The sequence below is a fragment of the Miscanthus floridulus genome, chromosome 8 (assembly GCF_019320115.1).
Source record: "Miscanthus floridulus cultivar M001 chromosome 8, ASM1932011v1, whole genome shotgun sequence".
In the NCBI taxonomy this organism is placed as follows: domain Eukaryota; kingdom Viridiplantae; phylum Streptophyta; class Magnoliopsida; order Poales; family Poaceae; genus Miscanthus; species Miscanthus floridulus.
In genome coordinates, this window is record NC_089587.1 from 80,355,769 (window position 1) to 80,369,143 (window position 13,375).

General features: G+C 49.8%; 1 protein-coding gene across 1 annotated transcript; it reads left to right on the plus strand.

Annotated features, from left to right (window-relative positions):
- Positions 1 to 7,706: 7,706 nt before the first annotated feature.
- On the plus strand, positions 7,707 to 13,099 carry LOC136476804 (3-hydroxy-3-methylglutaryl-coenzyme A reductase-like). The gene is made up of 4 exons (XM_066474759.1): positions 7,707 to 9,001; positions 9,375 to 9,556; positions 10,561 to 10,907; positions 11,620 to 13,099. The coding sequence occupies exons 1-4, from the start codon at positions 8,043 to 8,045 to the stop codon at positions 11,860 to 11,862; spliced, it is 1,731 nt and encodes a 576-aa protein (XP_066330856.1). The 5' UTR covers positions 7,707 to 8,042; the 3' UTR covers positions 11,863 to 13,099.
- The last annotated feature ends 276 nt before the right edge of the window (positions 13,100 to 13,375 follow it).

Here is a 13,375-nt window from a genome sequence, read left to right on the forward strand (position 1 = left end):
GGGTTAGTCCTGCTTATGCCTAGGGTATAAGCAGGACGTGTGTCTTCGGGGCACCCAGCTGGGCACATTGATTCGCGAATCGTCGGGAAATCCAGTACGGCTTGTCTATGGTTTAGCACCGTAGTAAGAACTGAAAGTTGAAAGGAGAAGAAATGGAACTGATTGCTCAACTCTTGCTTGAAAGTAGAATAGGTGCTTATATAGACTGGCTAGATGATAAGTTAATACGGCTAATAATAATAATACATAAATAAGGACTCACTATTAGTATTGCTTTCTGCTAAAGAAAACCAGCAAACCACAAAGCTTATCATATTCCTTGGAGTCGGGAAATTATTCCCACTAGTCGGATAAGTCTTGCGAGTACATTGTGTACTCAGGGTTTATTTACCCCTGTTGCAGGTGATGCTTGAAGAGTACCTTTGTGTGGTGGATCCTTCTGGTGGGCTCAGACGGAATCGTCGCCCCTTACCGCTAGATGTTATTTTTAAATTCCGCTGTTATCATTCCGCACTCTGATATTTGGTATTGTAATAATGTACTTTTAAGAAACTTTGATGTATGAAATGGATAAGTATTGTAACTCGTTTTCATTATTGGATCCTTGGGAAAAATGTGGATCTTTTGAGTTCTCCCTTGCGGTGTGCCCGACGGATACCGCCCGCTGTAGCTTGCTTTCGGGGTGCTTAGTGTCTGGTGGAAGACGAGCGCCTCCGTAAGTGTGCTATTTCGAGTGGTTCTGCCACAGCTTCTAGGGTCGCCGGGTCATTCTTCTCCTTCATGTGGGTCCCACCGATCCTGTAGATGTCAACAGGGACGGCTCCATGTCGTGGCCCTATTCGTCACTGAAACCATGCGCATGCGTCATCTGCCGATCATGGCGTTTCACTCCGTCCCGCGCAGACATCGTGGTGAACTAGCTAGAACGAGCGAGGCAGCTGGGTAAGACGACGCGGACATCATGCTGTATGTCATCGCCCTCCACAGCCGCGCTTAAAACGATGACGCGGACGGACCACCCATCCTCCATCGTCGTCGCGATCGAGGTGATGCGTCTTGGATTCGTTCCAGCCGGCTGTCGTCACTTGTAGTGGAACCACCTAATGGCCTACGTAAGATTTTTACAAATTAATAACGAACTCTAGGATGAGGGGTCAACCGCTATTGGTAGAGGGCTGGCTCCCCGGCTCTGAAATGATCCTTGTATGAGAAAATAAATTTTCGGAGATAGCTATGTTATGCCAACAGCCTCTAAAAATGAATTAAGAAAACACATCTGCCACTACCACCTCAGCCCACGTATGGTGCTTGGCACCACCGACACCACTAGCTTGCACTTTGATGGAGGCGCAAAAGAAGCATGTCTTTTCCGTGCCTGCTTTAGCCAAGCTCGATAGGTCCATCTGCTCCCGTTGCCTGCACACCAGAAACCCTAGAAATGAGAGATGGGTAAGCATGCCTTGACAAGGTCGTTACTAAGACATTAGGCCGTATGGACCGTCGAGAGCGTGCGTGTGGGCGCAGTAGAAAGGCCAGCAGCCTGCAGCAGTGCACCGATGCCATGCGCCCTAGAAGCGCCGGAACTGAACGCGTATCAAATTGAATTGATCGTCACCCGAGAGCCGAGTCAAATCAAGGAGCTTATAATCAAGCTGATCATGTACCAAGACTAACTTGTGCTTCTCCACCATTTGCGACAGCAAGAACCCAAGCCGTGCTTCACCCTCTCCCCAAATTCTTCACCACCTGGTCCCCCATCCCTGTCCTTGGATCAACGACAGAGGAGATGCAGAGAGGTTGATGGCTTAAGGCATCGTTACATTGGCCATGCTCACCCCTCCTCGTTAGATTCGGTCAAGCTCACCAGACCTGCCTTATCCTCTCCATCGTCAGAGCTCCACCATAGCACCTCTATTATCGGCACTCCACCAATATTATCGATGCTCCACCACTACTGCATCTCTGGTTGGGGACTCTCAGCCCTAACCCTAGTGACATCGCTATGTGAGGGGTTACCCAAGCCTGAGAGGGAGGAAGGGGCGGTCGTAGAAGGAAAGAGGGGGTATAGAGAGAGGGATGGAGGGAGCCAGAGAGGGATAGAGGGGTGACTGTAGAGGGCAGGCGCGCAAGAGAGACGTCTTCTGAGACTGAGGAGGGGCGGCTGAACGAGTGGCCGAGATAGAGAGCAGCGGCTTAGGCCTCGGAGTTACGTGTGGTGGTCATTTTTTTCTATGGGCGTAAGAAGATCCCTAAAAAATAGATTCATTGGCAAATGTAAATTCATTTTGTAAGGCGGATGCATTATTGAGTGACTTTTGTAATCTTTTGTCTCTTAAAATCGTTTATGTATAAGTTAGATAAAAATATCATCTTTGAAAAATAAAATCATTTGTATTAAAAAATTGTTTTTATACGCAAAGACGTGAATGATCCCGAGTCCCAGCTCCTAACTAAGGCCTTATTTTGTTGCCAAAAAAAATCTAAGGCCTTATTTTGATGTACTCGTATCCGCCTCAATTCATGTGTGTTGTAGTGGATTGGGGTCAAAAATAGTTTAAGTTCCACTCCAACACATATGAATTGAGACGAATACGAGTGCATTCAAACAAGCCCTAAGGCTCAAATTAGCTATTTGGTGCGCTAGCTGACGTGTAATTATATCCAAGCATTAACAGCAAATCAAAATCCACGTACGTACTACACTTTAGCATGGATTCTTCAAACCGTTCCACTAGAGATAAGAGACTAATCGGATCGGATGGATGCCAGTGGATACACATACACGTACAGGCTAGCTTTTTTCAGTGCTGATCGGATGGATGTCCGTACGTGGAGCATGCAGAAAACATGCGTGTGAGTGTGTGACGGAAATGGACACACACGCGTACCAGACCAGACACCACGTGTTCCTAGTGTAATAATGACGTGAAACGTCCACGTACAGTACTTCCACGTACGTCATAATGGTGTGCACACACGAAGCTCAACTGCTAGCGTTGGATTTAGACATTTAGTTGGGCTTGGATTTTTTTTGTCATTTAAATCAATATATAAGCCTATGCCCATAACTAATAATCCATCCATATCAAAATAAGTAATGTTTTAGGTTTATCCTAAATCAAACCATTTCAAGCTTAACCAAATTTATAGGAAAGAACATCAATATATATGACACCAAATAGGTAGAAAATTGTCGGTGTTTCCAGACCACTGAGGATTAAATTTGTATTTACGCATCTGGCTCGGATGGTGTGCTCGGAGGACACAAGAGTTTATACTGGTTCGGGCGGAACGTCCCATACGTCCAGTCCCCTGCTGCTCGTGTTATCGTCACTTGGTTTGCAGTAGGGGTTATAAACAGGCGAGAGAGGGAAATAATCTCAAGTCTCTAGTGGAAGGAGTGAACGGGTGCTGATAGCTCGATTGCCGCTCAGCCGTGTGCTCGTGTCATGCTCTTGTGTTCTGATTTGTTCGTCGTTCGGTCCCCCGTAGGGGTGCCCTGCTTTTCCTTTTATAGGTGAAGGAAAAGCACGGGTTACGATGAAGGAAAAGGAGAAGAACGAGAGAGAAGAGAGAGAGAGAGCGAAGAGAGAGAAGAAGGCTTCTAGGGTCGCCGGATCATTCTTCTCCTTCATGAGGGTCCCACCGATCCTGTAGATGTCAACATGGATGGCTCCACGTCGTGGCCCTGTTCGTCACTAGAACCATGCGCATGCGTCATCTGCCGATCATGGCGTTTCACTCCGTCCCGCGCGGACGTCGTGGTGAACTGACACACCTGTCAACGTTCGTACGAGGGTTAGACAGAACAGTACCGGCACGCTCGACACTGTTCTTGATGTGAATCGCCAGGTATGGCCCGTCATAGCCACGGGTTACATCGAGGCGTGCCAGTCTCTTTTTCCTGGTGTTAGAGTTTTGACCCAGGTCCATACGCTTGGACCTGGAGTTGTTGGCGATGGTATGGGTCCCCGTCATACGAGATGGAACCCGCGTCCTTGGGGTTGGGCGAGACGGAGCACAAACCCAAGAGGTCAGGCGAGTCGGAGCCCGCGGCCTTTGGGTCGGGCGAGATGGAGTCCGCGGCCTTAGGGTCGAACGAGACAGAGTCCGCACCCGAGGGATCGGGTGAGACGGAGCCCGCGTCCTCGGAGTCGGACGAGACGGAGCTCGCACCCGAGGGGTCGGCGCGAGACGGAACCCGCACCCGAGGGGTTGAGCGAGACTGAACCCGTGACCTTGGGCGGGACGGAGACGGAACCTGCGACCTTTGGCGAGACGGAGCCCGTACCCGAGGGGTCGGGCGAGACAGAGCCCACACCCGAGAGTCGGGCGAGACGGAACCCGCGACCTTGGGTGAGACGGAGCCCGCGACCTTGGGGTCGCTCGAGACTTTTTAATACGTCTCAAGCCATCCGGGGGAGTCAGTATGGGCGCTAACCTCATTGCTTTGGGTATCCCTAATAACGATACTCGACAAATATGAAAATAATTCATGATGAATCTAATAATGTTTATTTGGTTTTATAAACATTAGTATTTTTTTATAAATTTAGTCAAACTCGAAATAGTTTGAATTAGAAAACCTAACCCTTTACTTATTTTGGGATGGAGTGAGTATATATAATCCCATGAGTAACGTGATCCCCATGAAATTCTTATGCACTCTCAAAAGAAAAATCAAAGACTTTTGCACTCTTGCTGCGAAGTTTGAAAGAGGGAAAAGACGTGCTACCACACGCACGTGTGCTGAGCCGACCGCCGAGTATATATCGGGCCGGTCATGGATGCGGATGTTAAAACATCCGAAAGATCCAATAACGCAGGTAAGTGGGAATCGACGAAGAGCGAGCGGATCAATTAAAATAGGATCTTGGAAGAAAAATATCAAAAAGCTTTGTTTCTTCAATCACAAAATATAATAAAATTGAGTCAAACATTTAAGATCTGAGAGCAAATTAAACGAGAAATATTAGCAGGAATGTAGGAACAGCATGGGCGGCGCTGCACAGTCGCAACGTGATGTTGCGAAGCGTAGTATGGTTTTGAAGCCTTGTTTGAACGGGTAATGTTCAATATGAACAATGATTTGGTTTTAACTGTGTTTGGCTTTAAGGATGCTCTATGGCATGTAGCCTGTCGCCGGATATTCATGCCCGCTATCCAAATCCATACCCACCAGAAACGGGTAGGGTATGGGTAGAAAATTGTGTACCCGCTCGGGTATGGGTAATACCCGACATCCATCTTCGTCGCTCCCAGTCCCGGTGCTCGTCGGTGGTGGCTCCCAGTCCCGGCGCGGCGGTGTTCAGCTGGGCAACTTTGACCCGCTCGAGTTCCTCACCCGCCCCTGGAGCGCGTCGGGGCACGCGTTCGCGCCCCCGCCGCCAACGCCGCCGCCGGCCGCGCTCGCGGCCAGCCCCATCACGGAGGACGCCGCGTGCGAGCTCGACGACGGGGCCGTCGTGTGCAGGGGCGCCGCCGCGTCCGGGAGCTCCTTCTCCTTTGCGTCCGCGGCCACGTCGCAGCTCATCATGGAACAGATCCTTGCGCAATCCGTGAGAGCCTTGACTTGTTCCTCCTTCCTCTTCTCCGATCCATCTTGTTTTCTTTTTCCTCCTCAAAATCCCTGTTCGTTTTGAAGAGTCGATTGTTAGATGTTACCGGAGATTTCCCTCTTGTGCATTTTACTGCAGATTGGAACCTCCCAATTTCTCCTCTGCCTGTAAACTTTGACTATACCAGTATCTTGATTAAAGTATTTTGAATACTCAATTATCCAATGAATATGGATAAACGGGTATGAGCAAAAGTGGGGAGAGGAACCTGTGGGTACGTCAGACATGGGTGTGGATATGGGCAAGCGCGGGTGTGGCCATACCCTCCCGAACGACAGGTTTAAAATGTAGGACCCAAAAATTGCCCATAGGTCTCGTTTGGTTTACCCCATATCCGACTTGTTTGGTTTTTTTTAACCGAAACAGTGTTTTCTCTCATAATATTTCAGCCAGAACAGTATTTTTCAGTTAAGATTCAGCAAGCCGAATGCATGATAGACTAGTTGTTGTACCCCTGGGGGGGAGTCTAGTATGGTTCTTCAATAAAACCCTATTGTCTACCGCAGGCAGTACTGGTCTTTGAAGTGCTTAGCGCTATCATCTTCGGTTGTTCATAGCCGGCAGCCATGTCGAAAGAGACCACACGCATGGTCTATGTGAGGTCTCGTCGCTCCATCTTTCGTCGTTCTGTTCGGTTGGCTGGTTCGTATCGTTGCTGATTTGTTTATGTGAGAAAGAAGTACTGCTGGCTGATTCATATGAATAATATCTATGTGAGGGGGCTGGCCAGCCAGCCCAGCCGAACGCGCGGCGTATTGTCTGGCTACCATCCCTTGATCTTGATGATGACCCGATTGGGTAAAGAAGATATGTAGGAAAGATGGATATGTGTCTAACAGAGCAACAAATTGTTCTCACTGCTTGTTATCTAGATAAGTATAACTTGTGCACCACCAGTTCATTGTGCTGAGATAACCAAGAGTTTAACTTGCCCACCACCATCCTTACGATCTCGAGCAACTAACACATATTATGCAAAGCAAAAGCATTTACGACTATATATGTGCTTGCTAAGTTGTTGTACATATTTGAATTGTTTGCAAGTTATTAGACTAATCTATAGATTATCTTAAATAAGTAGATAAATATATAAAGATCCTGCAACCTAGCCTTCTATTCTTCTAACAATTCTGTGGCGGCTTTGGGACGCAAGGAATGGATCAGTCTGGGAGGGGAGGTTTGCCTCAGCCTCCATGATCCCCGGTTTGCACCAATGACGTTTTTTTTTCTTCGCTCTTGTGTAACCCCAAACTTAGGCGGACGACATCGCCCTGTGTTATAAGTTATAACAAACTCTATCGTTTCTCCTCTTCAGATAATCCTGGCGGGGAAACTCTCCCCGACAAAGGTTATTGTTTAAAAAGTTTTATAAAGGGTGTTACGAGTACGCCGTAGTGGACTAGTGGCTCCCTCCAGCCACACGGCGGCGGCAGCTGCACCAGGAGAGCAATCCAGCCAGCGCAGCTAGTGACAGAAGCAAAACGCCAGAAGCTACGCAGGAGTACGGAGACGACTTTTTCCGAACAGCGGTGCTGTACAGTACAGTCAAAAAAATGGCCTAGTAGTAATAAAGCGCTCTCTGATCTGTGACTGTGATCATGTCGTGGCATAAGCTGATGTTTTTTCAAATAAGGCCTTGTTTAGTTCCCACAATTTCCTGAATTTGGCACTATGTAAAAAGAAGATTCCCCGTCACATCAAACTTGCGGTACATGCATGGAGTACTAAATGTTGATGAAATCAAAAACTAATTGCACAGTTTGGTTGTACTTTACGAGACGAACGTTTTGAGCCTAATTAATCAAAATTTAAACAATTATTACCAAATAAAAACAAAACGCTACAGTAGCTACAGTACCGTACAAACTTCGGCGGCGCCAACTTCGCGCAGCAACTAAACACGGCCTAAGTAAACGAATGCGTTTGGACGATGCGATCTCCCTCCACACGATTCCACGAGCGAAATGCTAGGCAAGCGCAGCAAAAGGCCGAAGCGGACCACGCGGCCAAGCCGGCTCGCTCGAGGCTGCTCTCGGCGCGGCACCGTGGGCCCGCCCTGGTGGCCAGCTCGTGCGCTCGCGGCCTCGTGGGCCCGTCTGCGTGCGGTAAGCGCACCGGACGTCGTGGGCTGCCTGCCAGTCCGCTCCGCTCACGCTCCGCCGCTATTAAAGGCCCGCGCCGGCCGCTGCCGGCCGGCATCCCCGTGGCCGCCCGCGTCCCGAGGAGTGGAGGAGGGTCACCCCGAGACAGCCGCTCCACCGCCGGTCTCCTCCCCACCTCCTCGCGGCTCGCGGCGCGGCCGGCCATAGCCCCCCATACACCTTTGGTGGGGGCGACAGAGCTCGCGACCACTCACTGCCCGTCACGACGTCGGTCTTGACTCGTTGACCGCGGAGTGACCGCGCGCGTGCGCCGGAGCCGGCCATGGAAGTGCGCGGCCGTGGAGTGGTGGGGCAGGGTTCGGCGGCGGCGGCCCGGCACCGGCACCCGCCGCCGCACCGGGCGGCGGCGGCGAGGGTGCAGGCCGGGGACGCGCTGCCGCTGCCGTTACGGCACACCAACCTCATCTTCTCGGCGCTGTTCGCGGCGTCGCTGGCGTACCTCATGCGCCGGTGGCGCGAGAAGATCCGCTCCTCCACGCCGCTCCACGTCGTCGGGCTCGCCGAGATGCTCGCCATATTCGGCCTCATCGCCTCGCTCATCTACCTGCTCAGCTTCTTCGGCATCGCCTTCGTCCAGTCCATCGTCTCGTCCAGCGACGACGACGAGGACTTCCTGGTCGGGTCGTCCGGAGCTCCCGCCGCCGCGGCGCCGCCCTCTTCCCGGCAGCAGGCGCAGGCGCCGGCCCCGTGCGCGCTGCTCGGGAGCACCGCCGCCGCCGCGGCGCTCGAGAAAATGCCGGAGGAGGACGAGGAGATCGTCGCCTCGGTCGTCGCCGGGAAGATCCCGTCCTACGTGCTCGAGACCAGGCTCGGCGACTGCCGCCGCGCCGCCGGCATCCGGCGCGAGGCCGTGCGGCGGATCACGGGGAGGGATATCGACGGCCTCCCGCTCGACGGCTTCGACTACGCCTCCATCCTCGGCCAGTGCTGCGAGCTACCGGTCGGGTACGTGCAGCTGCCCGTGGGCATCGCGGGCCCGCTCCTGCTCGACGGCCAGAGGTTCTACGTGCCCATGGCCACCACCGAGGGCTGCCTCGTCGCCAGTACCAACCGAGGCTGCAAGGCCATCGCCGAGTCGGGCGGCGCCACCAGCGTTGTGCTGCGGGACGGGATGACGCGCGCCCCCGTCGCCCGCTTCCCCACCGCGCGCCGCGCAGCTGAGCTCAAGGCATTCCTCGAGGACCCTGCTAATTTTGACACGCTCTCCATGGTCTTCAACAGGTGAATTGAATTTTGCGACAAAAATCTTGATAGCATTCCGTATCCGTAGATGCTTAACATGTTGAGGTTAACACGCGGCACAAATTCCACGATCCCCATCCAAACGAACCATGTTGAGGTTCAATCCGACTCGTGCACATCTAGAATGAGACAAATGACGCCATGTTGAGGTTAACACGCGGCACAAACTCCACGATACGTCTCCATAGTAATACTAGTACAAGACGCCTGTCTTAATCAAATCATTAAGCAATCAAAACCATTTTTTCCTTTCATCCATTACTTCTCCTGCAAGGTTTTGAAATCATTGTGTAGGATGATTGAGCATGACACGCTTGCTGACTTGTTTGGGAACACCATCAAATGTGAGCAGGTCGAGCAGGTTCGCGAGGCTGCAGGGGGTGCGGTGCGCCATGGCAGGGAGGAACCTGTACATGAGATTCAGCTGCAGCACAGGGGACGCCATGGGGATGAACATGGTGTCAAAGGGCGTGCAGAATGTGCTGGATTTCCTTCAGGACGACTTACCTGACATGGATGTCATTAGCATATCAGGTTCGCCTTTCTCTCGCGCTTTTGGGATAAGTCGAATCGCCTCACCTGACTGAGTCACATAGTGGCTGCTTAGTGTACTGAACTTTCAGCGCATTCTTCTATCCTAAAAAAAACTTAAATTCGTTTTCACATTTAAGGTAAAGGGCACATAGCCTCCCCCCCTAAAATAATTCATCGCTTGCTGTTGTACTTGTCTGCAAAGTGTTATCTTATTTGAATCCTGACCATACTAAGGAGTCTTCAATGAACAATAAGTATGAAAGACCTATTGGCAGTATAAATACTTAGTACTATTTATTCTATTGAATCATTGAGGGAAGCTTGAGGACAAAAAGGTGCTGAACATTGGATTGTTAAATCTAACTGCACCTCTTTAAATTTAGTTGGTCAGTGAACCAGTGTGGCATGGTATATGAAGTTTAAGTACTCCATCACTTCGCTATGCATTAGGATTTCAGGAAGCAAAAAAAAAACGGCTTTATTTTTCAGACAAAGATACCACACAGTGTTTTATAATACAAAGATACTGCACAGAAACCAATACTGACTTAAACTAATACTTACTGTGAGAAGGCACACAAACTCAAAAAATTATGTATATAAGAAAGAAGATTTCAAACAGAAACATAAGTACTTCTTTTGCACAATCAGCAACGTCAGTGCTTTTACAAAAACAAGATGCATGAAATATTTGACTGTACTATGAAAACCTGGTTGCATCAGCATAATCTTGTTAGATCACAACAAACAATATTTCAAGATGGCGTATTTCTGCCACTTGCCCACTACAAATATTTGTTTACTCAAGTTAGCAGCTTTCGTGTACCATTAATGTCTTCAGTCATATCTGATTCTTCCTGGACCTGGTCATAATTGATTCCATCAGCATAACTTTGTGCGTCAAATGACTATATAATTGTAGATGCAAGATCCTACAACATACTTTGTACGTATACTCCTGTAATGTTCCCAGGCTAACCAATATCTTTCACTCTTTAAATCAGGTAACTTCTGTTCTGACAAGAAGCCAGCTGCTGTGAATTGGATTGAAGGGCGTGGAAAGTCTGTGGTTTGCGAGGCTGTAATCAAGGAGGAAGTGGTGAAAAAGGTTCTAAAAACAAATGTGCAGTCACTAGTCGAGCTGAACACAATCAAGAATCTTGCTGGCTCGGCTATCGCTGGAGCTCTTGGGGGTTTCAATGCTCATGCGAGCAATATTGTAACGGCCATCTTCATCGCCACTGGCCAGGATCCTGCGCAGAACGTCGAAAGCTCCCACTGCATCACAATGCTGGAACCCATAAATGACGGAAAAGATCTTCACATATCTGTCACGATGCCTTCTATTGAGGTACGCAACAATGCATGTTTTTGTATTGAAGCGCCAACGTATCCTGGTTTTGGTGCTGGTGATATGCTTTGCCTACAGTATGTTTGGTCCCACTTTGATTTTGTTTTGCAACAAATGCTCTGCACGTATCTCATGGTCCCAAATGGGCTGGGACTTAACTTTCACATCCTTTTCCATGAATAATTGACCTTTGAATCATTTCCTTTTGATCATCCCATCTGCCAACTTCCTTTATTAATAAAGAAAAGGTGACATAATGAATGCTGATCTTCCGCAAAACTAGCGTTGTATTTTGATTGTGCACTGGTAGGGCAAACACAGTCGTCTATTCTGCAAATATGACATAATGAACGCATTACATTGGGCTGCATTTCTTTGTCATCACGACAGCTGTTTTGACTCCAATGGAACATTTTCTTCCATTCCCAACAAAAAGGAATCTTTTCTTCTTGTTTTCCTATTCCACTCGTCTATTTGCTGGCTTGATGAGTAGGCTTTTGGCCTCTATTATGATTGATGAGGCACATAAAAATTCTACTGATTTGTTTTTGTTAACCATGATGGCATATACCACTACGGAGCTCTTTAAGATTATTTGTTTAATACCTTTTGGTTGAAGGGGTCTCATAACCAACTGTTCCATGAAATCATCAACAATAATTACAAAACGATGATTCCAGGCCAAACACTGACGATTACTTCTGAATTGCAGGTGGGCACAGTTGGCGGCGGGACTCAGCTGGCTTCCCAGTCCGCCTGCCTAGACCTCCTGGGCGTGAAAGGCGCAAACCGGGACTCCCCCGGATCGAACGCGAGGCTCCTGGCCACCGTGGTGGCCGGCGGGGTCCTTGCCGGGGAGCTCTCCCTCCTGTCTGCGCTGGCCGCCGGGCAGCTCGTGAAGAGCCACATGAAATACAACAGGTCCAGCAAGGACATGTCCAAGGCCCTACCTTGATCCGTGCCGAGACCTGGGTTGTTGCAGCGGAAATGGACAGGTCCGGACACAGTGAAAATGGCGTTGAATAAATTCTTGTGCCCCGTGGAAGTGGAAGCGCAGAGGTGGCCGGCCGGTGGTGCACTTGGGTGTGGGCAGCAGGGCAAAGGTTCAGTACTGGTCATCACTCTCTCAAGAGGCAAAGAATCCATCAACATGGAGAGAAGGCGTGAACAGTTGTGCTCGAAACAGGGAGAGTCCTTATTCAGGAGCTTGACCTGTTGGATCCCCGATGCTGGCCGGTCCAGGTGTCCGACCCAGTCATCAAATCGGTCGTCCTCTGCGCGCTGACGCTGGAGAAGCGAACTAACCTTTGGTTTCTTTTTTTCTTTTCTTTTGTGCTCATAAGAGCTTTGCAGTCGCCTTGGTGCAGAAAGTGTTGTAGGTCGTGGTAGTCTGGTAGATATCTCCTATCTTTTTCATCTCTCTCTCTCTCTCTCTCTCTCTGGCTTGGTTATGCCTGGTAGAGGTAGATCTCTCTACCTCTTTGCTTCAGGAAGCAGCTTGCGAACCTGGTCTCTGTGTTGCTGCACTGTAATTATTTCTTTTCTTTTCTCAGCTTTGTTTGCTCGATCCTCCTCTTATCGTTAACCAAACAAACCCTGTCGAAACCCGGTGTTGTGAGCGAGGCTGTAAAGCGATGCGCCGATGCGTATGATGTGCTGCCAGCCGGCAGTGCAGTGCACCGACTGGCAGGTTCGTTGGATGCAGATGGCCAGATGGGGATGAGCAAGCTGGAGATATCACCGCCCAGGATTCAGAGTCCTGGAGAGGCAGACGCCTCTGCAACCTCTTGTTTCGCCACCTGTGCTTTTGTCCTGGCTCGAGCGATTGATCTACCAGAGCCAGACGCAGGCAGCATCGTCGTCGTGGTCGTCGGCATTATCAATTTATCATTGCTCGTCGGTGTAAAGTAATCGAGATTCTTTGTCTGTGGGGGCGGCGGTCATCAGGGACGACGAGCTCTGGTTGATGGGTTCGGCGATCGGAGTGGAGGGGCCGGACATGTGACCTGCATGTTGGGCAGGCAGATCGGAACCGGCATGCCACATGGCCTGGAGCTGGAGCTGGTGGGTTGTCGGTGTTGTGAGTAAACACCACGAGTAAAATTTTAATACTGTAGTTTGGATGATGTGCTAGGAGGACACGAGGTTTATACTGGTTAGGGCGGAATGTCCCTACGTCCAGTTCGTTGCTACTGCTCGTGTTATTAGCACTGAAAAGTTCGTAGTAGGGGTTACAAATGGGCGTGAGAGGGATAGATCCCAAGTCTCTGGTGGAAAGAACGAATGGGTACTGAGAGCTCGGTTATTGCTCGGCTATGTGTTCGAGGTTCGATGCTAGTGATCTTGATCTAATGCAGTGCGATGCTCCTTAGTGGGGTGTCCTGCTTTCCCTTTTATGGTCACGTTCGCTTGGCTGAAAAAACAAGCCAAAGCTGAATTGTTGTGAGAGAAAAATACTGTTCCGGCTA